Source organism: Ixodes scapularis, unplaced genomic scaffold (assembly GCF_016920785.2).
Source record: "Ixodes scapularis isolate PalLabHiFi unplaced genomic scaffold, ASM1692078v2 PGA_scaffold8__174_contigs__length_109621045, whole genome shotgun sequence".
NCBI classification, from domain to species: Eukaryota; Metazoa; Arthropoda; class Arachnida; order Ixodida; family Ixodidae; genus Ixodes; species Ixodes scapularis.
Window position 1 is genome coordinate 27,182,439 of NW_024609883.1, and position 26,912 is coordinate 27,209,350.

At 46.2% G+C, this 26,912-nt stretch overlaps 2 protein-coding genes across 2 annotated transcripts; both read left to right on the plus strand.

Annotated features, from left to right (window-relative positions):
• Positions 1–3,523: 3,523 nt before the first annotated feature.
• LOC115315854 lies at positions 3,524–9,008 on the plus strand. Its single transcript, XM_042286766.1, has 8 exons — positions 3,524–3,939; positions 4,620–4,688; positions 4,791–4,874; positions 5,907–6,006; positions 7,263–7,368; positions 7,435–7,662; positions 8,428–8,629; positions 8,841–9,008. Exons 1-6 carry the CDS (start codon positions 3,634–3,636, stop codon positions 7,457–7,459), a joined length of 690 nt encoding a protein of 229 aa, XP_042142700.1. The 5' UTR covers positions 3,524–3,633; the 3' UTR covers positions 7,460–7,662; positions 8,428–8,629; positions 8,841–9,008.
• Positions 9,009–11,641: 2,633 nt separating this feature from the next.
• LOC115319251 lies at positions 11,642–15,149 on the plus strand (the record flags this gene model as incomplete). The annotated part of the gene is made up of 5 exons (XM_042286940.1): positions 11,642–11,793; positions 11,895–12,043; positions 12,189–12,380; positions 12,718–13,064; positions 13,128–15,149. Coding segments are annotated over 3 exons (492 nt in total), but the record flags the coding sequence as incomplete, so codon positions are not given.
• Positions 15,150–26,912: the final 11,763 nt, after the last annotated feature.

Here is a 26,912-nt window from a genome sequence, read left to right on the forward strand (position 1 = left end):
AAGAGCCAATGCAACTCGTTGGGCAGAGCAAGTGCCAAGCTCGCTCAAAACAGCTACTCGGTTGGTTCAGCTCCTCGTCGCAGGTGTGTCGGCTGGCTTCTGGATAATCTTTGATAGCAAAAAAAAAAAAAAAGAAGAAGAATCGGAAAATTGCGAGGAGGAAACGAGAGGCGATTTCCTCCTTTCCCAGTGGCGAGAAGGAAAGTGAGGGTCGGGTTCCTTCTCTCTGCTTGCGGGCCGGCCTTTAAGCGCGAAACATATGTACGACGAAACCGTGCGGACTGCCGGACTGCCGGAATGACCTTGGGGGGCGAGGGTTTTCGTAGCACCGCAGAGCGTTGAAGATCCTCGCCTCCGACCGTCGTATTGGCTGATCGGACGTCGGATCGGACGGTTTCGTCGTACATGTGTTTCGCGCTTTAGGCCTAGCAGGCACTCGGCGACCGTCTGCCCACGACCGGCTGGTGTGCTGAATGGAATATGCCCGCGCGACCCTTGTGAACCCTTCCCATATTATACTTTGATCGCTGACCTCAGTTTTAGATTAAGAGGTCAATTTCTTCCTCTTGTTATCTCCTTGTCTCCCGAGGCAACGGTGACTCTCGCCGGTGAAAAAGTGGTGAATCTCCGACAGACGCAGGAAAGGTAAAGGAGCCATCGCTTTGACTAGCAGACGTAAAACAGACGGCGTTAACTGCGCCAACCCGCCGACGCCGTTAAAGAATGAGGGGTCTCGCCGCACACGAAGGAAGGGAAAAAGTATTTGGGAGGGTTCTTAGCAAACAAACCTCGGCGCCTCAGGACACCTCGCCAGTGAGTCCTTTGACTTCCCTCCTCGATGCGCGTCTGCTAGTTGTTAGACATCAACAACGTACCGCTCGATTTATTTCGTCTGCCCTCTCTGAAAGGCGAAGTCGAGCTCGCTCGTAAAGACCTGCACTTCCGAAAGTCGCAGGAAAGGTAAGAAGACGCAGACGACGTTGCAAAGGAGCAGACGACGCTCAGATAGGGGGTCGCGATCAGCCAATCAGGGTTCGGCGTTCTGACGTCACCGCTACTTCCTTTCTCAGCGCAGAAGACGAAAATGAGCCCACTTGCGAGGCGTATAAGTGATTTTCTGAAAATTTCAATGGGAAAATGAAGCCCATTTTTGATAGTTTTCAGTTTCTGGTGCCATAGAGCCTGATGTGTTTGAAAACTCCGTCGGCCGCCATTTTCCCATTGAAATTTTCAGAAAATCAGTTATAACTTTTGATTAAGTTATCGGATCGGGCTGAAACTTTGGCATCTGGTTGTGACCTCTAGCTCTACCTTTGGGCGGAGAATGAGCGTTCGGCGGTGCCTAGTTTATTTTTGCGGCAAAAAAGATCGTGTAAATTTTCAATTGGGCTGTCCCAGCTTGTAAATGGTCTCAGCTTGTAAACGATAGTAGCGATACGCAATTACAATTCGACTGAATCCTTTATTGTTTGTATAGGCTTTGTAAAGTGCGTTACAATTTCGAACGCGTACATTGCGTAATTTAGGCATCGTCCGCTTTCTTCGGTGTCCGTTTCGCCTGAAAGTCTACTATGATGATAACATACCGGCTACCGGTCAGAAAGAGGTTTCTGTGGAATATCGAGTGCATAGATTTCGTTGATGCATTCCGGCGAAATGGCCGGAGTCGCTTGGCAGGATTCCGGTGAACCTGCAAGCAGCTAAATTCAAACGTTATCGGGCTTTTTCTTTTTTTTTTGTTTGTTTTTTCGTTGAGATTTGTGTGGCATTTAGGAGAAAATAAATGCTGGTTTTCACTCGTTATCACCATCATTTGCTTGTTTTTGAACTGCTAACCGCTACCCCGATGGTTGTTTTGAAGCGTGACATGACAACACGAGGACGAACCACACTGACCGATTGCCTCTAGACTAGATATGGCGCAAGCTACCGCCCATTGTGTGCGTAGAGACGATGCGGCTGCCTCGGAGACGCGCATGCGTAAAGTGGGGCAGTTCGTCGGGGCGCGCTGGACCAGCGTTGGTCTGCGCTGGACTGTAAACACCATCGTCCGGGCGCTTTTCGGCGCAACGTAGTGGCCGACGAACGTCGGTCTGCGCCGGCGCCCGTTGCGTTCGTCGACGTTGGAGTATAAACACACGTACGACCAAACCGTCCGATCCGACGTCCGACCGCGCCATACGACGGTCGGAGGCGAGGGTTTCCAACGCTCTCCGATGCTACGGAACCCCCTCGCCCCCCAAGGTCATTCCGGCAGTCCGGGCGCGAAACACATGTACGACGCTGGGCGTTGCATCGACCCGGTCGATGCAACGCCCAGCGTTCGGTAGACCCAGAATTCTGATTGGCTATTAAGAAAAAGTTACGTGTCTATTTAAATTGAGTTAATTATTTTGTTAGGTTTATTTATATAAATTTTAAATTAGTAGAAATGAAGTCATATTAGATATATTTAATGCCTTTTGTGATAATTATTATGTGTGATGTCACGTGCTACATTTGATAAGAGGCGGGAGGATCACTTCGTTTCCCGCGTTTTGACCATTGTTTACTTTCTCCGGCTCCAGTTGTTGTTCCTGCAACCTTCGCAAGTCCACCTCCATTTGTCGTGGATCCCCGCTTCTCAGCGTTGATTTTCCCTTCTTGGTGTCTTGCAGTGTTGCGGAATGGGCACCCTCATTCCATTCCAATTCCATTCCGGTGAATTAGAGTTTTTGATAATTCAATTCCTAGGAATGGAGACACTGGGTCCATTCCCACTCCTGGAATGGCTGAATCGTTCCATTCCATTCCTTTCATTCCTAAACGTAAAAATTGGTACTTGACAGCTGCATTTTGTTGCCAGCATAAGCAGCATAAAGCTGACAATATCAACTGCAGAGACAATTGTAAAAAAAATGCTAAATTCCTCAAAAAAGCATTGATTTTTACTAAGCGGACTGCTGGTGGCAGAAAGTGTTTATTTACAATGTACTGCAAACCATATGCTGCAAACATCCAGAAAGCCCCTTGATATGTCGATGCTTGTTTAAAGGGGCCCTCCAACAGTATTTGAGCGTCGACTTTTTTTTTGCGGTTTCTACACGCTAGTGGTCCCGGAAACCCAGTGGACAACGAAAGAGTTTAAAAATATTAGCGCATCATATTTTAATTTGACAACTCCGAAACACTCCTTCCGACGGTGGCGTCGCGAGGTGCCGAATGCTCGCGCATAACGGTGCTCACATTCACTGGGTTTCGTGATTGGCGAAAGCCGTGCCAGAAATTTTGAAGCTTTAACAAGTCGTTTTTATAGAGCTTATAAAGTTTCAAATTAAAGTTCAAAAAGGGTGAAAACAACGCCTCGTCTGCGCCTCGCACGCCTCGTCGCTCATGCGCGCCTCCCAGCGGCGTCCGCGACGTACCGCCGTGAACTGACGACAAGTGATCCGTGCAGTGCAGACAACGCGCATCGTATTTTCACTTGTGCGCCCGGTCAACTAAAAGCAGTAAGAGGAGCCAGGGGAACCCTACTTTTCTTTTAGTGCTGTGAAAGACTTCTCACTGTTCGAGTGAAGTGCGGCGACGGGACGGTGCAAACGATTAACCGTAATGCACCTATGGTGAAACGATCACTTTAGGTTGTCGGCTCCGATGAAGTGTCTCGTGCGCGGTTGCACCCGCACGCACCGGGATGCGGGTGTTTCCTTTCACCGTCTACCTGGCAAGGATCCAGTGCGAAGTCGCTGGCTGGAAGCCCTTCGACTGCGCGCTGACTCGAAGCTACTACATCAGCTTGATCGTGTGTGTTCCGAGCACTTCTCCGCGCAGTCCTTCACGTCGTGGGAGATTTCGAAGAATCTGGGGTTCGAGAGAAAGAAGAAACGCCTCGACGAGGGCTCAGTTCCGACCCTTCAACTGGATCTCGCACCAGCACCAGCGTGCAAAAGGCGCAGACTGGTGAGCAGTTCTGTGATATATATATATATATATATTTTTTTTTTAGTTAGTTGTGACTCACACGATGGCTCCGATCGCGCCCGTGAACAGTACAACATGCGTAATGCGAAATTGTGGCAGATCTCGTCCGCTGGTTTCACCAAGCATCAAGTTCACATCTGTCAGAAGCCTTCCCTTGCACAGAAGTTTCCGAAGCCACAAGGCAGCCGGGCGCCCGGCAAGGGGACCGATTGCAGAGCCTCTTGATGCGTGTTCAAGTTTCAAACGCTTGAGCGAGGAAGAGGGAAAACAGCCACCGATCGGAAAGAAGAGAGCTCGGATTAGAGGGGGAGGGGGGAGGGGGGGGGGGGGGGGGTGACGTCCACGATGCAACAATTTCAAATTTCTTATAAAAACTCATTTGCATACATTTTTTTTTTCTTTTTTTTTTTTGGTTCTCGGCTTTGAGTAGTGCGATAGTAAAAATAGAGAAGTATGCGTTATGTGCCAGCTCGACTGCACGAATCGCTTGACTTCCTCACGAAGTATTGTTCAATTAAATTAATCATAGAATGAGATTAAAAAAAGGCGGCAGTTTTGGCCTTGTCTCTTTTTGCTACCTAATTAATTAACTTGTATTAATTCTGCATGCCCACATTACATTTCAACAGTGATTCAAATTGTCAATTTTTTTTTCTCAGGATGATCCAGAGACGCCATCTGAGTGTGGGAAGCACAATGAAGCAGACAACCTCTGCGAAGACTCTATTGTAAGTCCGAGCTAGAGCTCCTATTAGTAAATCGAATGTGTGACAAGGTTTAGCGTGCTACCACACCATGCCAGGTACAATATGAAAAATGAAACTTTGCAGGTGGTGTCGAAAGAGGACGTGGCAGCCAGTATAATCGAGGTTGTGCCTGCTGAACAAAAAGCACCTGAAACTCAAGACTGTTCTGTGAGTGTCTTGGCAGTGGGTGGGTGGTGTGGAATGAGGATGGGGGGTTAGAATACGAATGGAGGGGTAAATAATCAAAGGATATGATTGAGAATGAATGTGCAAGCACACAAGGATTGCTTAGAAAGTAACACCCGAACATTTTTGTCTCGAGCAATAGTTATTGAAAATAAATGAAATTTATAGGGTTTACTAGATATTTCTCTACGCATAACATTTATCTAAATAATCTACTCATTCTTTTACTACTTGACATCGGTAAGAAACAAGTGCACCCCAGCCGTATCACTCTATGCAATGTGCATGCGACGGCAATCTGTATGTGCGTAGTTCTGGCGTCCTGGAAGTATGTCTTTCACATAATACATTTTACATCAAAACATAAGATCCAGTTCACGTAAATAATCTCACAAATGGGCTCAGTATGTCACCATAACTGCGGACGTTAAAGCAGAGAATATGATGCCGAATTGCACAGCGTCGGGGTGAGTGTGTGGTTAAAGTGGCGGCCAGAGATGAATGTCTGATCAAAGCAGTCCAAGTTGCGGCCGCATGAACCACAGCTAAAATGAAGAGTATGAGGGTGGTGGCCGAGGAGAATAAGAAAACCGAGCACACCGAGAATACAGCACGGCCACCACCATGTTTTGTGCGGAATTTATAAGCCATCCACTTCTCTAAACAGCTGTGGTTTGTGAAACGACGGTTCGCAATGTGGCTTTAGCTTCTTAATTTCTAAAGAATTCAATGTTTCATGCCACCCTCGGGGAGCGAGAAAGGACTTTTAGTCACTATCTTTATTTTAGGACAAGAAAAAAAAAAGTGTGGGTCATAACTTTCCGAGCAACTTTTGTTTAGAAGTTCCACTGCCATGCACATGCCCTTATTTTGCAACCTGTTTACAAAAACGTCTGGAAATTTATGCAAGTACACAAGGTCTTTGTGAGTCAGGCAGGTGTAAGGCTAAGCACCAACTATGAGCTTGAAAATCAAAGAAACATCACTGTGAACACATTTTCGGCTATTTTGCAGGAACTTCAGCTCGCTTCTACCGAAGATCATGGGTATTCCATCAGAACTGCCACGTCTGCCGACCACACCTACAGCATTGAAGTTCAGTACGAAAACAAAGGTAAGGACTTGCGAGATTTCATCCTAGTTGAGATGCACTCAAGCTCATTCATGTATTCAGCCCGTCGTACAGTCTGTATCTCGTGGCATGTACCATGTGCAGTTTTTAATTTTTGTAGAAAACAAGCTCTAATGAGACATTTTAATATTTTCAGTGTTCCAATTAGCATTTCCATGACACTGTGAGGACAGGGCTTTATCACACCTTTTTTGCTTCAATAAGCACGCTATATGTCAGGGGTGGCCAGGCTGACCCAGTCTAAGAGCCGCAAACAAAGCCATGAGACTTCCAATAGCCGCGGGGGAGGGGGGGGGAACTTTTGTTCAGAGCAATATAACTCAAATTACTTTGTATCTAGCCTGGTCAAAAGCAGTTCAACTGTACGTAAGGTGGTAGTAACACAAGACTACCAAACCGCCACCTGTCTTTCGATTTAAAACGCGGTTCATTTCTCCTTTTGGGGAAGTCCTCGTGCGACCGGGAGCAAGGCAAGGAAAGGGGGGAGGGTAAGGGAAGGAGCTGCAAGCCGCACTTTAACACGCAAAGAGCCGCATGCGGGGCCGCAGGTTGGCCACCCCTGCTATATGTCACGCTCTTCTTGTGATTGTGCAGGTGGCGATACTTAATAAATGGTAACAAAAGGAATTAGGGCAATGTTGCACTATGATAAGTTAGTCTTAATGAAGGGACGATCCATTTAATTTTGTCGGGAAGGGAAATGAGAGAGGGACAGGTGAGAAGGAGAGTGTGTTCTAGAGCCGTGATGCTAGACCAGCAAGGGACAGGAAATCAGGAAGTGCTTGTTGTACCTCAGTTCTTGCTAATGACCCCATAGAGAACAGGAATTAGCTGTAGGAAGGTGAAAGGGTGACTTCAAGAGACCTTTCACAATTCAATCCAAGTTTACTTTATCTGCAAGTCCTGTAAACCGAGCAGTGTGGCATAGTAGGACCTGAAAAGCTAATTTGGTTATCAGAGAATATCGATAAAATATGTTGGGGAATTCTTTTTGATTTGGTTATATACAGTAAATGAAGTAGTAGCAACTGTTAAGAACTCATGTGCAATTATTCTAGATATTTCGACAAAGCAACATATCGTAAAGCACCGAGTAATGTAACGGAAAATCTCCACGGCTACGACAGCCACCGAATGCATCATAGATTCTCATAGGCCAAGTGAAAAGCCACCATGTGCCGAAAATTCTGAACAAGCCAGGGGAGCAACCACAGTACAATGTACCGATAACATTCCAGGCACACAGGTGAACTTGTCCGCCAAGCAGTCGAAGGAGACGCAGACAGACCCATGGGAGTCTCCAGCTGTTCTTCCGTGTACAAGTGCTGCTCCAGCCATCATGAAGCAAGTGCCTCCATCACCAGCAGTTGAGACACCAGCGTGCCAGCCTACGACTGTTTTTCTGCGTAGGGATCCTGCTCCAGTTGCTATGTAGCAAGTGCCTGTGCCAGCAGCAGTTGAAATGCCAGCATGCGAAGACTTTGCCACAGAGCAGGTTGCCCCATTGTACCGGCCGACAAGCCAGCCATTTCTGGAGGCCGATCTCTCTTTCGAAAGACCAGGCATGTGCTCGAGCCCTATTCCAGAAGAACCTGCAGACACTACGTACGAGGCTTCTTGGGACGAGAGCTTCTTGAGGTAATACACCACTGACTGCTATTTCCACAGTAGTGTGCCTTCACTTGAGCCCATCCATGTGCAGTTGTTCGTTTTTGCGCTTGCTGGCTCAGCTCTCCGTAACTGCACTACATCTTATTGATGTAGCCTCACTTTGAAGCTTTATTTCCTTGTGTAAACACTCCACTGCCTTTTTCTGGAGAGAATCTAAGCCCCCATTTCTTCCACCATAATTACTTGTAGACGCCACTTTTGTAGAAGTCGAAGGAAAAACACCAATTACAGATATGATATATTTCTGAACAAACATGCATCTGAAGAGCAATAGGCAAACAAAGCCCTACCGCCAAATTCACGAACCTCACTCCATTTGTGGCACCCCTCCATTTCTACGTTGAAGGTGCTAAGGCCAGCACTGGCCCTCGCGCCTTCCTCGAGGAAGTGGAGGGACGCCCCAATTGGAGCGAGGTTTGTGAATTCGGCTGTTAAAATACTGAGATGCCACTTAGTTGCCTGAATATATGCTGTGCCAAAAGTAGAAGAGGAGTGCATGAAAATTGATAAGGTTGCCCATTTGCCCATCAAGTCTTCGAATAACCCCGAGAATATACTTTTTGCAGCAACTCGACCTCAACGGCCCCCCTGCACGAGGAGCCCAAGTACCTACATCGTGTTTGAGAGCTGTTTATTGCGGTTGCTCCGCCTATGCATAATGTGCCAAGCGCCATGTAAAGTTACTATTGTACCAGACGGCACACTAGTGAGGGCCACGGCTGTGTGCCAAAGTGAACACAGCAGGACTTGGCTCAGCCAGCCTCTCATCAGCAACGTGCCAGCCTGCAACCTGCTCCTCTCCGGTGCCATGCTGTTCACCGGCTCCTGCTCTGCAAAGGTGCTCAGGCTGCTAAGGCTCATCAACATTCAAGCCTTCTCGGAAAGCACATACTTCAATCACCAGGCAGCATTCCTGCAGCCTGCAATTGAACGAGTGAGTTTCATTGCATAATCGCTCTCTTTCTCGTGCCCTTTAACATTTTTTGGGCAGCACATTCTCATTGTCGTCATTACAATCCCCTCAGTAATGGGTACAGCAGCTATTGAGAAATTTATTAATAAACAATAGAAAGAGCTCAAGAATGTGGAATGAAACTCATCGGCCTAGCCTAAATTCGAAAAACGTTCTCCGAACCCTTTTTCAGGTGTTGAACCGAGAGCAGCAGAGCCTTCTCCAAGCGAGACAGGGGAAGACTGTGCGTTTGGCTGGGGACGGGAGGTACGACTCTCCAGGGTACTCGGCCAAATTCATGACATACACCTTCATGGAGATGGAGACAAACAAGATCCTCCACTATGTCCAAGTGCAGCTTGGAGAGGCAAGTTTTGCACGCTTCCTGGAGGGTTAGAAGATTGATGTTGCTTGTTACTGCAAGAGTAAGGCTTCACTTTGTGTGTAGCACTGACTAGGTAGATAAAAAGAGTGTCTACTTGCTCCGAGCTATAGGAAATAGTTAAAGGATAGCGATATACTACCAGTTCATCTATGCATTGACGCTGACATCACTCAAGCTGCATGTGCCAATATGCATACAAAGTGCCCTACAAAAGCCAGAGCTTCCTTATTATAGTGTTATAGCTTTGCTCATGAATAGTCTGTGTGGAAATTTAGGATGGACTGTTTCATACCTACATACAGGCCATACATTTTGCTTCATTCAGCAGTCAGTGCTCAAGTCCTTAAACACGAGCAACTGCTTTTTTCTCTTACAGTCCCCCGGGGTGAAGTCCAGCAATGGAGCTGCATGGCTGTGCCAAGGAGCTCACTTTTTTCAAGGAGGAAGATGTCACGGTCGAGGCCCTCGTCACTGACCGTCACCTAGGGATCAAGGGCCACATGAGGAGCAAAGAACCCCAGACACGCCATTACTTCGATGCTTGGCACATTGCAAAAGGTGCCCAACCCTGACTATCATCAGCTTAGTCTGATTTAGCGTCATATTGCAGTCCTTATGTTAGTCGGTCTACAAGTCTGAAGTAAGGTGCAATATGTGTACTGATTATAGTTTTTTTTTTTTAACTGTTTTTCCAAACATAAGCAAAAAGATGCTGAAGGCCAGCAAGTACGCACGGTGTGAAGTGTTGGCATACTGGGCACAGCCTGCCTCCAACCATCTGTACTGGTATGCTGCCAACTGCGAAGAGGATGGAAAACTCCTCGTCGAGATGTGGAAGAGTGAGTCAATTATTTGTCAATATTCAGTCCTATTATATACAGAAGTGCCCAGGTAGAGAATTTTCACTTCGAAGTGAGCACAAAGGTAATAGTATTTATTTTGCAAGAATAATTTTGAATCAAACCAAATACTTGTACAAGGATGTGGAAGTAAAAAAAAAAATCTAATGTAGGACTTCCAGTGAAGAAAGGATTGTTTAGCAGTCTTTTCCAATGTATGTTTCAAAGCTGTCAAGGAAATGAACAGATGAAATGTAGACCTGCTATTCTTTACTTTATTGATTCTTCAGTACACTATTATGGCAGTATTACAAGAATTCAACGTCACAAAGCAACTTAGGATATAAGTGATGCCCCAAAGACTCCGTGGGCATGAACCAGAGATGGTTTGAACCTTTAACTTTGCGCTCTCAAGACTAAAACAAAATCTCAGTGCCACGGAGGGTTATTGCCAAGACGGCAATGGTGTCAGCAGCAACAAGCTAAAACGTTGCAGGGAAATATTACACAAAAAGGCAAGATGGCGGCTGCTTAATACCAAGTCAACTTCCTTTGATAACATTGTACATGACTATCATCTAAACCACATGTGCCTACATGTCATAGCCCTTGCGTTAGTACCACGTGCCAAAAGCTTTACCACTTTAGTCAGAAACATTACAGGAAAGTATCTGAATTTGGTTGTTGCACTGAAAAATTTTGCAGATCAAGTCTAGTTACCATTATAGGTTTACCTCTATTTTTATGGAATAATGGCACAAGAAAACACTGGACATACAGTCTAAGCTCATTGCAATAGACCTGGTTACAACAGACATTTGGATATAACATAGGGATTGTGAAGTTTGGTTCGTTTTCCTCTACATACCATTGACTCCGCTTCATATCTGCATACAACACACTCCTCTTATAACAGACCGAAATCTTGGTCAAAATCAAGGTCTGTTATAACGTAACGAGCTTAGACTGTATACAGGCATATATCCATGTCATATTTTGTTTAATGTTTTCCTTGCTTTTTAAATGAATAAAAATATATCCTGCAGCATTCTCAAACTTCAAAAATGTTCGAAGTAGCCAAATATCCAGCCCCATTTGTTTTGAATATTTGCACAAGTCTAGGCAATATCATAACAAAGGGGGTTACAGTTGAAACATGCCTGTATCAGCAAGTCTACCAGTCAAAATAGATAACAGAACCCAATTGCAGACATTTGACGGGCTAGCAGGTGCACTACAACACAAATGAGTATCAATTTAGGTATCTATGATCCAGTGCAGAATGACATAGAGCAAATAATTCCTGCATAATTGTTTGGCTCGAATGCGGAACTGTCGACATATTTTGATCAGGTCGACATGTCCCCGTGATGCTACGATTTTGCTTACGTGGGACATCTCAAGACCTGAAAGACTGGTCTCTGTCATGTAGACGGCAACGTGTTAGGCATACGGCAAAGGTTACAGGCATGCTGTCACGCATGAAAGTTGTTTCGTAAGTTCACAAACTGTTTGCATTGTTCTAAAAAATGAACCTTGTATTTCAGGCATAAACAACCATGCTCTCGACAAGCACACTGGCCATGGAGGGGTGTACGACCGCTGTGTTCACGACACCCTCGTTGGGGACAGAGAGTGGCTCTCTCTAGGTCAGTAGACAATCACACTGAAAACCTAACTCTACTTTTCTCTGAGCGAATTTGGTACATTTGCACATTTAAGTAAAAAAAAATAGAAGCTACATAGTGTGTAATCATGATTCCAGGTACATTTGTCAGCATTACCATGCAAAAAGTGCTCCTGAGGTACTTGGAGCACGTGTCACCTGCAGGCCACACATACAACCTCGAGTCCTACCATAGTATGCTCATCAGGTTTGCACCCAAGTCTGTGGCGTTCACAGGCCCCATCATGCATGCAAGGTTTGTTTTCTGTAAACTAATTAGGCACATATGCAAGTCGATTGTTTTTTCTAGCAGGTCCCCATGAATGCTTTTCACTGCGGACAATATTTCTGCTTCAGAACCAGATTGCCTGCTCTGCACCACAACGAAAACTCCGGAAGGGTCCAAGCGGTGACGCGCAAAGGGCAGCCGAAATTCAAGCGAAGGATGCAGAGAGGGAAGATGAGGACCGATCGTCTCAAGGAAGTAAAAACCCCTCCAACCTACGGTGAGGCTCATATAATTTTGTTGGCACCGTAAATACTACCTGCTGGACAGTCATTCCGAGACAATCTAAGTGCTGCAAAGACGCTTTTAGTTCCTTGACATATGTGATGGTTAACATCCTTTTTCTGTGCTTGCCCTAATTACAGCGTACGTGGGCCAGCTGCTGTCTGAGGCTGCTGCCTGCTGCAATGAGTCTTCCCTCAGGGAAGCCTTGGGCAACAGACCCCGGGATCGGGCCCCCCTCCCCATGGCAGCTCACTGCCCAAGGCTCCCAAAGAAGCAGCTGGTGGAACAGAGGATGTCACGTTACAGCAGAGGGACAGCAGGCCCTTTATGAGGTGAATGCTCCAAACTGTTGCTCTACCCCACTGCTTTGTATTGCACACACCTCCTGTTCTTGGTGTTGTGCTGCTGTGTGTTTGAAGAGAGAATGAACGAGTACTGAAGCTTGCAAATGAATCTGGGGTCCGCTAAGCTATCTTGTTTTAGCAAGATGGGCAGCTTCACGGTTGATCAGCAGGATGGCACAAATGAGAGTGCACGCACTGTCTCGCTGAGTGCTTTTGTGGATGCCGGCAACAGTTCAGTACGCTATCAAAAACAGAAGATTTAGGTTTATTGCGCTTGCACTTGTTCATTCGTTTCTTCAATCAGTCTGCTTATTTGAACGTGCAGGACGCATCCTCAGATGAGCTGAAAGGCCGTCAAGAAGGCTGGCAAGGCACAGAAGAATGTGTGCACCACTGACAAGCAGCAGCACAGGAGGAAGTAGTCTCGGCATCTACACCTACAAGGGGCTCAAGCTGTTCCACCCAGACACCGACGCGTCAAGCGGGGCCATGTGGACCATGAACAGCTTCATGAACGACGCCTTTGAGCATATTGAGGCTGAGGTCTCCTGCCGTGGCCCACTACAAGCGCTCAACCATCGCGAGCCGCGAGAACCAGATGGCCGTGCAGCCGCTGCTGCTGGGTGAGCTGGCTAGGCACACCGTGGCCGAGGGCACCAAGGCCGTCACCAGGTACACCAGATCCAAGAGGTCCATCACCGTCACACAGAGAGAAAAAACAACGGTCCTTTTCAGGACCACTTCTCACTCGAAAATCGGACGTCTTGCGACGGCTTCAGATGCCCGTGTCTCTTTTTTTCAATGCAGTACTTGGAAAGGAACAAAAGTTGTGAGTACAAATTCGATTTTCTACCAGTTTGTAGTTGCAGCATGCATGCAATGATAACAGCATGCCTGCTTCACAGGCATGCTGCCTATGTGAGAGAATAAAGATTAGTGCATTTGCTGCCAATTCCTTGTTTATCTCGGCATTTGCTTCAGCATCACCCAATTTTCTTGCACATTCCCAAGCTGGCTTATGGGAGCTAGATCATGATCACGTGCAGCCTTTTGGCAGATCCCAGCTGCTATGGAGCACGTCTCCCATGAGGCGGACACAATGCGGTTATCACAGTGGAGTTTCTGCTTGCCTGTGGATTGTTTATTTAGCATAACAGTATAACCTGCAAAATAAATGGATGGTTCAAATTGTGGACTGCACAAAGGTCTTGGGCCACATGTAGGGATTTTCATCAGTGTTGCGGAATGAGCACCCCCTTTTCATTCCAAATACATTCCACAGAATTGAATTTTCCAATAATTTTATATCTTTGAACTCCTAAGAAGGGAAACACTGGGTTTCGAAATGTTGCTCACAAGCAATGTTTTGAAAAAAAATGACAAAAAAGGTAACTCTTTTTTCTAAGACAAGATTTCTCTTATTTTGTGTGTGCTAAACCATGTCAGGGTTTCTAGGTCTCCACTATTTCCAGTAATCTTTTGGGTGTCAAAGGGGTTAAGTTGCCGGCAAATAATGTCAGTAAAAAGCTGACGTTATAAAAGGCATAGACAACTGCAAAAATATGCAAAAAAAAAATAAAGTTCCGAAGGCACTATTAGGCGGTAGTTGCACATGGCACTGATGGCAATGCGTCGAAAAACTGAGGGAAACGAGAGCACGTCGCAACATGGACCGATCCTTCGAATGATTAGTGGGTAGACCGTTGTCTCCGCACTGCAGTTAAACACGCTCGAATGCGAGGACCTAACGCCAGATGCCGGCGTTCTAGCGCGTTTGTTCAGTGCAGTGGAGACAAAAACAGCTAGCTATACACTAACACGCATCCCTGATGTCATGCTGCTGTAGTGGCGTTGCTACTGGCAGGGCGCATGCACAAATGCTCCACTTCATGCAAACCTAGTTTCTGTGCATTTGCCCGCACTTTGTGTGGGCTTGTTTGTAGACAGTGCGTTGGCCTATACGTCTACCCACTAATTATTCGAACCAGAGCTCAGCATTCTGACATCCCCGTGCTCTCGTCTCTTCCTCTCCATTAGTTTCTTGGCGCATTGGTATAATAGTACAGCAAAAAGCCTTAACAGACAGAAAAACTTCAAACCACCCATTTTCTTCAGAAAAGGATGTTATATATAAACCACTTCTAGGAGATATATGGCAAATGAGGAGTCGTGCGTCAAAGAAACACGGGAACTGTGGCATTGTTCATACCTGGTGCTCTATTTGCACATGGTCACAAGTCACATTGCTGAGTCTCATGGCACCACGAATGAGACCTTGTCTGCTTACAACCCTAGTTTTAATTGCTTCAGTGGGGTGCGATTTTCAACCTTGGAAGGAACGCGAGCCGGTCAGATAACTAAGCCGTCAGTTACCTAGAGTGCAATGATGCCGTCTCAAAAGTCCCTTTGACCGCATCGACACAGCTTGCATAAGAACACATTTCATCCTTGCTCCATTCTTGGCAAGATGCAACCAATTCCTTTCTAATTTTTCTCAGTGCTGCCGCCAATCCACTCTATTCCGGAGTCACAGAATGATTGTGGAATCATTCAGACTTCGGAGTGGCAACTCCGCAACACTGTTTTCATGGTATAGGTGTTCGCCACCTATAGGCACAGTGCATTTATCCACTAATTACTAGGCATGCAGGTACCACAGCAAGTTTTCTGGCAGCAGAGCAGTCAAGTGTAAAGTTTGCCACGAATGTCTTCATGCCGACAAGATTGGTGGAGAAACCGGAACTGAGAAGTGAATAAATGTATGGATGAACCAAAGAAGTTTCCAATAAGTAGCCTTTATGTCATGTTCCTGGCTATGTTCTGTGGTCGGTTTGCCTTGCTGCATACCCGACCCGGAGGAATAACACGGAGCCAACGGTTTCAACAACAAGAAACTGCATTTAATTGGACATGGACAAGACTATTAACATTGTTACCGGCGCTGCCGGAGTCAAGGCAGCGACTCCCTGTGCGCCGCCTCTGATGCTCCTTATCAAGGCGGCGCACGCGATGTGCTCGTGGCTGGCGTGATGTCGCCGCCATGCGGGAAAAGTTCAGCACCGTTGCCTCGCAGTCGGGCAACTGGGCTGGGGAGCAGCCAGGGTGCCCACACTTCCCCCCTCTCAAGCTTCGTCCGGCACGTCGATGAGCGAGACGTTGCCGTGGGTCTCGGGGTGGATGGCGCTGCTGGGCGGACTGGCGTTGCGAGTCCGACCGGCCCCTGGTGAACGAGCACGATGGCCCGTTGGAGGTCACGCTCGCCAAGTTGGTGGACGCGTGCTATGCGTAAGAGCAGCGGTTCGGCCAGCTCCAGCTTGCCGTTTGAGCTCCTTGCTCAAGGCTCGACTGGCGGCCACCTTGTTGCTCTGGACTGTCTCCAGCAGGTGGCTGCTCTCCATGTGGTTCTTGATCCGAGCCAGCTGCCGCTCCACCCTGTAGAGGGTGGTGGCGGTCCATGGTTCCCTGGGCCGCCCCTGGTGCGCCGACGTCCTTGGTGGCCCAGTCCACCATGAGATCGGCCGCCGTGTCCCAATGGCGGCTGTGGCGACGGTGTTGTCCATGGGCCAGCTTCGTAGAAAAACAAGGAAGCAGACGACATGGGGCTCACTTGAGGGCTGAGCCTGACGTTATCTTCGCACCCCTTCCAGAAAGTTTGAAATAACGAATCTGAGGTGGGTACACAATCTTCTCCCCCCTCTCTTGAGAAGGGGGCAGATCCGTGGAAGTAAAAAATTGCCCCCAAAAATGCGAAAAAAACCAAGGAGACAAAAAAAAAAAAAAAAAGGTTCCTTTTTTTTTGGTGTCACCGACATTGCAGGTTATACCGCCGCCTTGGTAGAGACAAGGGGGTTTCCGGAACGGGACTGCCGTCAGTGCCGTCCCGGTCTTGCGAGGAATCTTCGTCTTTTGCTTGAAAAAATCGTTTAAAGACCGACCAACGAAACCATTTTCCGCAAGGTAGGAAAATGCCCCTCGCGCCCTCCTCTTTTCGCCCTTTCCCAAAAATCACGTGACGGCAGAGGCTTCTTTTGTGTAGGCTTTTTCTGTAGGGATAATCCTCTAAAAGCGCGAAACGAGCGGCTAGCTGCGAGCGCCACAACGACCTTGAGACGTCCAGGAGTCCTCCCTCGTTGACGCGGGCACGCGCAATCCGCAGGATTGAGGAAGCCAGCGCGACCGAACTCTTTTTCCCATGAGCTGCAGGTCCGAGGCCGCTCGGTCGGTGGAGATCGAGGGGTCGTGGTATGCTGGGTTCGTTCCAGCAGCCGCTTTCTGGCATCGCGCGGCTGCTGGAACCATTATCGCGACTGCACACGGATTGGCTTGCCCAATAAAGGGTTCAGGTCGTCGATAATACATTTATTTCCGCAACTTGTAAATCAAGTGGCTTTCCCTAATCTCTTCATTACTGTTTCAAACACATCTCCTCTCATAGCTAATTGTTCATCCCATTTCGGACTCTTTTGCGTATTTATTCCTCCTTACGTCTGCTTGATGACTGTTTTATAACTTGATAAAGACCTTTAAATATTGGCGCGGGCTTGCGCGATCAACGCTGTCCCGGATTTATTCAAAATTGGAAAGATTGGCGTCAGGAGGGGTTGAAGAAGCAAACCGTAATTTTTGCTTCTAATGAGGACGGCACAATCGTAAGATAGGTCTTTGCTTCACCTGTCTCCACAACGCCCCATGATTTGCACGATCATAATTTCTCAGTGACATAGGTGTATACCACCTTTTACTCATGGTTACTATAGATGGGGCCCCACAGGCTTTCCCGTTATCAGCGAGTCGACTTTTTAACGACCGGCGACTCTCCTGAGTGAGAATAAATATCACCTTCCCACAACATTCCCCCCTTTCTCCCCCCCCCCCCCCCCCCCCCCCTTTCCCGAGTTGGGGAAATATCAGGCAACTCCGGGAAGCAGCCTGCAGACTGCGCTTTTCGGCTACTCATTCTCAACACATTCGAACGTGGAAGTAAACACATAACATCAACGACGCCCTGTTTATTTGCAACCTAAATGCTCTTCTGTTGGGACCCAATCAATTTCATCATCAATCATTATTTGTTACAACTTCATGGTGAATGTGTGTTCGTAGTGATGCCACAAAGTGGTCGATTCAAAGGGAGAAATAGGTCCTCGTATTTATTTTGCGGAAATACTCGCTCCTGTGACGCTCTAGTGCGTAAGGTCAAAGCACCCGAGGCAGTGCGTAATACTTTAAAACTGTCGTTGATGATGAAATATTTGTGGGAAGCGCGTAAAATTGTTTTATACCACGAAGACATACCTAAACACTACAAAATATCGCAATTGCAAAAAAAATACAGAAAAAAATCAGCTTGCGAGAACCGTTGTTTTCCTCTCTCTATTTTTTTTTTTCGCGCCACTACAAAAAAAAAAAAAAAAAAAAAAAAAAGCGGCCGAGCAACGAAATTTTATCAAAACCTCGCTTCTGGGTGAAAGGCCTCCAGGATATATGGTTGTGAATCTGCCAGGGAGTTTGAAGAAATAATGGGCGACCATTGAATCTAGCCTTCTGCACGAATCATGCCCGCGATATTTCCATTTTCCTTCCACGCGATTAGAAGGCAAGACTCTGGGAGAATTCATGTGCACTAACATTCTGCTTCTAAAAGAAAGTACCAGACTTCTAGCGCATGTCATTTTAGATGTAAATAGTTTAATCACTGTGCACAAACATTCAAGGCCTGGAGGATGACATGGAAGCATGGCGGCATGGCGGAAAGCAGCTTGCTGAAAATAGAAGTCTGTATTGCATTGCACTGGTGTGAAAAATTATTACGTATTTTTGTCTTATTTCCGTGCCAAAATAAAAACAGCGTTTAGAAACCGAACACTGTGCGTTTTGAGGAGCGCCGAAAGGACATTAAAAACCGGGACAACCAGAGCTTGTCCTGGCTCCTTGTTTGTTCGGACCCTTTCAAAAGGGGATGAAAAATTATGAACCGAGTGACCCGACTTACCACATTAGAGCAGTTCATTTCCATTGCGACAGGCTGTCTTCAAGCGTCTAGCATAGTCCAGCTTGTACTGGTCCGTTTTTACTTTCGGTTCCTTTCAAAACGTGAGCTCTAAGCCACTGGACCAAACCTACCACATTCATAATCTGCGGAAGCGGAGAAGTGGAAATGCAACAAAATGAATGGTTCGCCCACGACCGGATAGAAGGGGGCCGAAATTTCTTTAAAGAAACACACAATCTTCTCTTTAATTCTGTCAAACAATTTTATGTGAAGGTGTACTTGGCTATGGCATTACTCGTTTAGGAATCAAGCGAAACTTTGTATCGGATCATTAGATGTCTACGTTCACTCCCATTCGATGCTTATCATGTTCTCGACTATGTACACGGGGTGGTTTTCAGCGGTAGGTTCTTAATCTGATTGCCCGCCCGCCAAAGCGCGAGCCAGAACGCACTACGGCCGCGGGCCGTCGCGCTCTTCTCCTTCTTCTCCGTATCAATATACAATCAAAGACGCAGGCGGGGCCATCAATCGTGCTGGTGTCGGGAACCAGTAATTCTGACCCTTGAAATGCAGGCGTGACGCAAAACCCAGAGGCGTATCGTTCGCCCACCTACGTTCCTCCCAGGCGGCGGAGATTGTCGTTTAGAGGGGATTATATTCTGAACGGATCCAAGTTACTAAGGGGTGGATGTTGTGGGAAGGTGATAATATTTATTCTCACTCAGGAGAGTCGCCGGTCGTTAAAAAGTCGACTCGCTGATAACGGGAAAGCCTGTGGGGCCCCATCTATAGTAACCATGAGTAAAAGGTGGTATACACCTATGTCACTGAGAAATTATGATCCTGCAAACGATGGGGCGTTGTGGAGACAGGTGAAGCAAAGACCTATCTTACGATTGTGCCGTCCTTATTAGAAGCAAAAATTACGGTTTGCTTCTTCAACCCCTCCTGACGCCAATCTTTCCAATTTTGAATAAATCCGGGACAGCGTTGATCGCGCAAGCCCGCGCCAATATTTAAAGGTCTTTATCAAGTTATAAAACAGCCATCAAGCAGACGTAAGGAGGAATAAATACGCAAAAGAGTCCAAAATGGGATGAACAATTAGCTATGAGAGGAGATGTGTTTCAAACAGTAATGAAGAGATTAGGGAGAGCCACTTGATTTATAAGTTTCGGAAATAAATGTATTATCGACGACCTGAACCCTTTATTGGGCAAGCCAATCCGTGTGCAGTCGCGATAATGGTTCCAGCAGCCGCGCGATGCCAGAAAGCGGCTGCTGGAACGAACCCAGCATACCACGACCCCTCGATCTCCACCGACCGAGCGGCCTCGGACCTGCAGCTCATGGGAAAAAGAGTTCGGTCGCGCTGGCTTCCTCAATCCTGCGGATTGCGCGTGCCCGCGTCAACGAGGGAGGACACCTGGACGTCTCAAGGTCGTTGTGGCGCTCGCAGCTAGCCGCTCGTTTAGCGCTTTTAGAGGATTATCCCTACAGAAAAAGCCGACACAAAAGAAGCCTCTGCCGTCACGTGATTTTTGGGAGAGGGTGAAAAGAGGAGGGCGCGAGGGGCATTTTCCTACCTTGCGGAAAATGGTTTCGTTGGTCGGTCTTTAAGGCTGCGGTACCACGGCGGCCATCTTGAACAAAACATTAGTTGAACCACCAGGGCGGCGTTGGCTGTCCGTATGAGCAAATGCTGCAAAACCTGCGCGCCAATTTCGAAACCCTTTTTCCCGTCGCTTGCGACCTTGAGTTTCCTTCTCCACTCTTACGCCCCTCCTTTCACGTGTTCACCCTCTGGCGCGTCGCGCCCACGTTCATTGTTGGGAGGACAATGTACCGGATAATCCCCAACTTGAGGCCCCCTGCCAAAATTGTCCGGCTGCCAAGTGATTTGAGCGAGATGGGGTTTTGAAGCGGTATGGAAAAGTGGGACCGTCAATTTTGAACTATGCCTTTTCGATACTGCATAAGTTGTGTACGGGGCTGGCCAAGGCACGGGCAACCCCCGGACGGATTCCATAGGGCCAATGGAGTCGAGTTTTGTACAGTAGCGCCAAATTCCTCGTCCGTGGTGGGGGGCTCTCATTACTTGAACGAGTTAACTTATTATTTTATATTCGGTAAATTGTAAAATTATATTAAGAGCTAACCATGCTATTAATAAAATATCTGGCTTACTTTTCAAAACGACTTCTATATACACGTTTGGGACGTGGTAGCCTACTTTAAAGCCGTTTCTAAGCCAAGCCGTAAAGAATCCAACATGGCGTCTCTTTATTTTTGTAGGGTGGTTCTCGTATGGATCGCTTCGGGGTCGTGCTGGAGCCTGGATCCAGGCTCCTGAGCATCACGCCCGGTCCCGGTAGTGTAATAATAGGGACTTTTAACCAACCGTGTTCCGCGTATCGCACTATCGGAGCCTTTGAAGCATGCTTTTAAGTGCGCGCCCCGCTGTCACGGTATCACTCCGGGTGCGCGCCTATAAAGCATGTTTCAAAGGCTCCGATAGTGCAGTACGCGGAACACGGTAACAGTTCGCTAAAAGTCCCTAACGTAATATACGATGTGCGATTTCGCTTTCAGCTGTATAAGGTGCGTAGTCATGTGTGTTCGTTGTTCTTCTGTTTCGAGGCGTCCCGCCGTCCAGTAAGGAATCCACAGCTGCGACCGAAATATTTCGAGGCACATTTATTGCACAGATGCTAAAACGGAATTAAGTACAGCACTGCACCTGCATACGCGCAAAAATAAAACATTGGCAAAATCATTTCGTCAACCTCGCCCACAGCTGCAGTTGCACATCGCCAGCACCTCTCTGTCATCTGTGCACGATCTCATCACTTCATTATTACATGCTTGGCCGCACACCTTCTTGGGAATGGGCTTTATCACTAACTTTATCACTATCACTTCTTGGGAATGGTCACTAACATATATCTTTACAAGTGTACACATTGACCCACATAATTACGCATTCAACATGCCAAGTTGGATCAGCTGTTCACTGAAAGTAAAGTTGTTCACTGATTTAAGAAATATAAGCTACTTAGGTGGCCCCCAGCAATCATTACCTTCATTTTTACATATTCAAAGCTTCTCACGCAAGCAAGATGAAAATGTGAAATAAAGCTTCGAAAAATGTTGGCACTCAACAGGCTGGATAACTTGTTGGGAACCACGAAGTGTCCGAAGCTTTCTTCCTCCTTGAGACGACGTTCAAATGCTCGTTCTATATGTCCCAGCATCTGTAATGACAATGTGGTCATGATGTTTAAAATTTTAAACTGATTTAAAACAAAACAAATGTCCATCTACAGCGAACAAACTAATGACATAATGCCATTGTCGCACCCGGAACCATGCAGAAATAAATCAAACTTCAAATTAATATATAGGAAGCCTCATTCTTTTGTTTTATTATCCTCCGTCTGTTCGAGGACCGCCAAAGACCATTTTCAAGATTAAACCCAATTGTTACACTTTAAATAAGCAGTTGTGCACAAATCGAAGTGGAGCTAGGTGTATACCATTAACTTCATTAAAACCGTACTTGTTCGGGGGAAAGCATATATTTTTACTGCGAGAACGAGCCTGCAAACTAACAGCTATGGGCAGCAGAAGTTTAATGGTAAGTTCGCTGAGCAAATAAAACTGAGTACGGGAGATACATACTCACCTGCCTTATCTTGAAAAAAAAAATGAACAAACAAAAACTTGTGGTCTTGGCATTTGCGCTGTTCGTGCACCATCGGGATATGGCCACGTAAAATGCACCTCTCAACAGTCTCTGAAAGTTCGCACCAAAATATCCATCGAGTTCGACAGGCGCGCGGAACGCCGGAGCGCGAAACTACGCTCGCACGACCCTTGGGTAAACAAAACCACGCGACGCCGCCGTCCGCCGTTACGAAGTTTCAAATTTGGGCAAGGGTAGAGCGAAGGGGGGGGGGGGGGGGGGGGGGCAGCGGCGCCTTCCAGGGCACCAGCGAGGCCAGCGGGTCGGTTTAGAGTTTTGGTTTTAGACCGAAAACAGAACGAACAGAAAGAAATATATAAAATAAATTGCATTTTATTTTAATGGTGCGATGAAGACGTTTTGTTGAAATTACTGTTAGCGGACAAACTTTTATATTTGTATTTTTGTATTAATGAGAGCCCCCCACCACCTAAGCGCTGCTGCCGGTGGCGACGCTATGCACAGCGCCGCTGATGGTGGCGACGCTAATGTCAGCGCCGCGAAACTGGGACTGTGACCGGGGGTTGGCACGGGCGCGAGGACGTAACTGTATACAATGCTTGGGTTGCAGGAGCACTCGCGCGTAGAAATGGTAGGACGCGCTTTCTGAAATCACACGCCTACATTCCGCAGCGTTGCAATCCTACGAGTAAAACAGAGTACATCTTCGGACAGTGCGTGAGTTGATGCCGGCCGTACGAAAGACACACCTCGCGCTTCCTGTCACTACTGCCTCTGCTTGCACGCGCTGCCGATTGGCGGTCCTTTCTTTATTTTGTTTCGTCGCTCTTTTGAAAATACTGAAACTAATATTTTCTCAGACCCTGCTCATCGTACCTCTGCACTACAGTTGTGTAAACACGTTGTGATGTAATTTGAGATATGGGACGGAGTGTCTACATTCTTATTTCGTGTGTAATGCCGGCATAATATTCCTTTGCTGCCAGAGGGTCAAAATAATGGTAGGGTCGGCAGCAAAAACGATTTCAATGACCGAATTATGATCAAACACCAGTAAGAATATAAAAAAGAAATCACATGGGGACAATAAAAATATTGCTACAAGAGGATGGTGCGTGGGGCACAAACAATATTCGGAGTGACGTTGAGGGAACGCGACAAGCCAGATCTTTCCTGATGGCAGCCATAAAAGTTGATCTGGTGCCTCGTTTTGATCGGCTTTGCACGGAAACTCGTAAACTACCGACTATCTTGTCAGTGGTGAACATAGTGAGCATGAACTGGATGATTTTTTTGTTGTTGTTTTTGTTTCTGTAGTTAAATGAGAGTATGGAAATATGAGACGTCCGCTGACGCTTGCGTCGGCTAACGGAACCTCAATCGCCGATCGCGGCCGATGTCATGGGCGTATACAAATACATCAAGTCGTCTGGGCGGGAGCAGTTGAAGCGCCGCACTTTTTTGGCCGGTCAGTAGAGACTCCGCGAATTCTGACTCGAGGCTACTCTGTGCGGAGGGAGCCGCTACTGAGCGCGACCAATCGGAAACCAAGGATGGCTGAAATTTCCTAATTGCCATGAGATTTGCAAATTCGTTCTTCCCGCCGTAGTAAATTCGTCCGAATCGCTATTCGATTTACTAATCGATTATTTGTATGAAAAGATATATTTCAAAATTCGTACGTGGCTCACCAAATGGCAATAAAATTGGTATAGGATTTCAAACCTATATAGTGTCGCCCTAATTTACAAACTTGTTTCACTTGAAATTAGAGTTCACGCGCAAGCGAGCTGGTGGAAGCCTATACTAAAAAGGCCAGAAACAAGAGAAACAAAAGATAAATAAATAAGAGCGGGATAAGCGCAACACAGTCTCAAATCACAGCTGAAAATGGTTACTTGGTAAGTGTAAATGTCCAGACATTGTATTAGTAAAATGTATGTATGTATATATATATATATATATATATATATATATATATATATATATATATATATATATATATATATATATATATATATATATATATATATATATATATATACAAAGTCAAAAATGCGTACTGTCGGAGTTATTAATTCGAAGTTTATTCCGACGTTTCGAGCGGGGACCGTTCTTCATTAGGTGATGAAGAGTGGTCCCCGCTCGAAACGTCGTAGTAAACTTCGAATTAGTAACTCTGACAGTACGCATTTTTGCCTTTGTATATATATATATATATATATATATATATATATATATATATAGAGAGAGAGAGAGAGAGATAGGTAGATAGATATTTTTCACTATTTGCTGACGGCCGAAACTAACTATGCAACACAACAAGTAAAACCACAGAGCTGCCCCGCCGCATATCACCCTCAGTTGGAGCTCGACTGACACATTGCGCCGATCAAGCATCACCAACAGATCAACACCTAAACGCCACGGCGTTCACTATCTTTGTTTGGGTGATTCCACCCACTAATATAACAACTCATACAATGCGCCGTGATAAAGTGCTTTTTGTCTTTGTGTATGTGTTTTCGTGACATCTAACCTCTGTTTGCGCTCTGACTAAGAATGAAACCATGTATACTAAAACATCGATAGTGGTCTCTATTTTTAGCGACGCTCGCACACGTCTTGCCTTTGACGCAGTGGCATTCTCATCTCCCATACACGGACATTTGGACAAAATAGGTTGGTCGGCCTTCACTCATTAGCTGCGGAACGTTTTGACCGTGACGTATGTATAATTCAAAGAAGCACCGACAGGGGGGTGCCCCTTTGAAAACAAATCATGCTCGCGTAGAGATATTTAGCGGCTTTAGTATAGTCCGTGGGTATTTATTTCTAGGCCAACTCGTCGGCGTCAGTCGGTACAGGCGCTGGAGGCGTGATGAAAATGCTGGCAGATGTCGGCTTGACGAGCCCCACACTCTCCCCTTACAGCAGATGGCAAATAAACCAACAACAATATTTGTCGACGGGCAATTGATTGAAGAGGCCAATCGGTAGTAGGATGACTCGACAAAGGGTAATTCATCAAAAATTCCAACTCGTTGACAATTGTTTGTGAGGCCATTCAGTTTCCACATTGCACTCATCTTCTGTATTAGAACACATACACATGTTAGACATTTTAATATAAGCAAGTTTCGGGCACCGGATATTTTTTTGAAAAGCTGTTTCACCGAATTTCGCATCTCCCGGTTCGTCGAATTTTGATATGAAATCATAATATAATTATTATACTTGTCACTTCTTCAATTAGAAATGGTTACAGATAATTACAAAAAAAAAACTAGGCTTTCGCAAAAATTATGTCGATTATAGGCTATGCCAACGTAGCCGAACAGTAAAAAAAAATGTTATGAGGGTGTTTTTGTTAGGGTTCAAAAAAGACAAAGGCGATTCTTCAAATGAGCACTGGTCACACAGGCCGACTGGTAACATAATTAAAATAAAAGCACCGACTTCACAGAACAGGAAAAAACAATTTCACTAGACGTTTCGCCTCCATGAATAAACGCCTCCATGAATCATGAATAACCAACTCGCCCAAGCTGAAGTTCTGACCAGTTTCGCCTCCCTTGCGGGAGGCATCTTCAGTAGTCACACAACAATGCCTGTGTAAGCTTCATGGAGAGGGCCGCGTTTTTTGTTACACACGGATGTGTGTGTCCCTGCGAACAAACCACGATTCTAGGATTTTCGGGACCCCCATCTGTCCTCCCTCGCCAAGGTCGTCGCGGCCGGGAAGTCAAAATAATGCCCTATTGTCCACACATAGTACACCAGTTCAGACTTCAGTCGGGTCGCGTGGGATGCGCACGTGACGTCACGCTTGTGTTTACAAAGCAAATGAAAAAAGTTCGACCTCAAGTCAACGCTATTTATCAAATATGTCCGTACTTCGTGGAGAGGGCCGCGGTTTTTCTTACACACGGATGTGTCTCTGAGAACAAACACGATTTTAGGAGATTTTCGGGACCCCCATCTTTGTCATAGGGTGACTCGTTTATCGGACTGTTCGTCGCAGCGAGAGTACAGGGAAGGATAATAATTCATACCCTATATCGTGCAGAAGAGAAGAATATAAAAAAAAAAGAAAACGAAGCGAAAATTTCGATTTCCTTTCTTGTGGACAGGGCATTGTAGGTGAACGTGGCTTCCTTGTTTGATTCGCCAAAGTAGCAACAAAGCGACATTTTACGATCGAGCGAGCACCGTCGGAAACACTGCCCAAAATAATTTTATAGGGAGTTTCACGGCTTTCCACTGCGACATAAGCACGTGGATAGAAAAACAAATATTGACAACAATAATTGTCGAATATTTTTGGCACGTTCACACCTGGTTTTTCTTCATAATTTGATGACTCATATGTTGATTTTGTTTGCGGAACCGTACTTCTGACCGGCAATTTTATTGCGTACGCGAAGCTTTTGCGTGCGATCCACTACAGTTAATTATTTTGAGGTGTCCAAGTTGAAGCGGTGCGTGTTATTTTTCGATCTCTGTCCGAATGATACAAAGTTTCACGTTTTCACCCTGTGAGTGAAGTGAGTTGGTCAGTGCTAGCATCGAAGGCTAACTTCGAACTCTAATTTGGAAATAATGTCTCTGTTGCCGCATCGCGGACAAAGATATATATGCTCTTATCACTGTAGCAAAATAACGTGGCAGGATTTGTGCTCTTGTTATGATCGTGTGCCATTGTAGTCGACGTCATCCCAGCACGGCGTATCGTTTTTGTATTCGGTTCAGCCCTGCAAACCACACTTAGGAAAAAAATGAAAGTTTGCACCTTGTTTGTTCAATTTTTTGTTATACT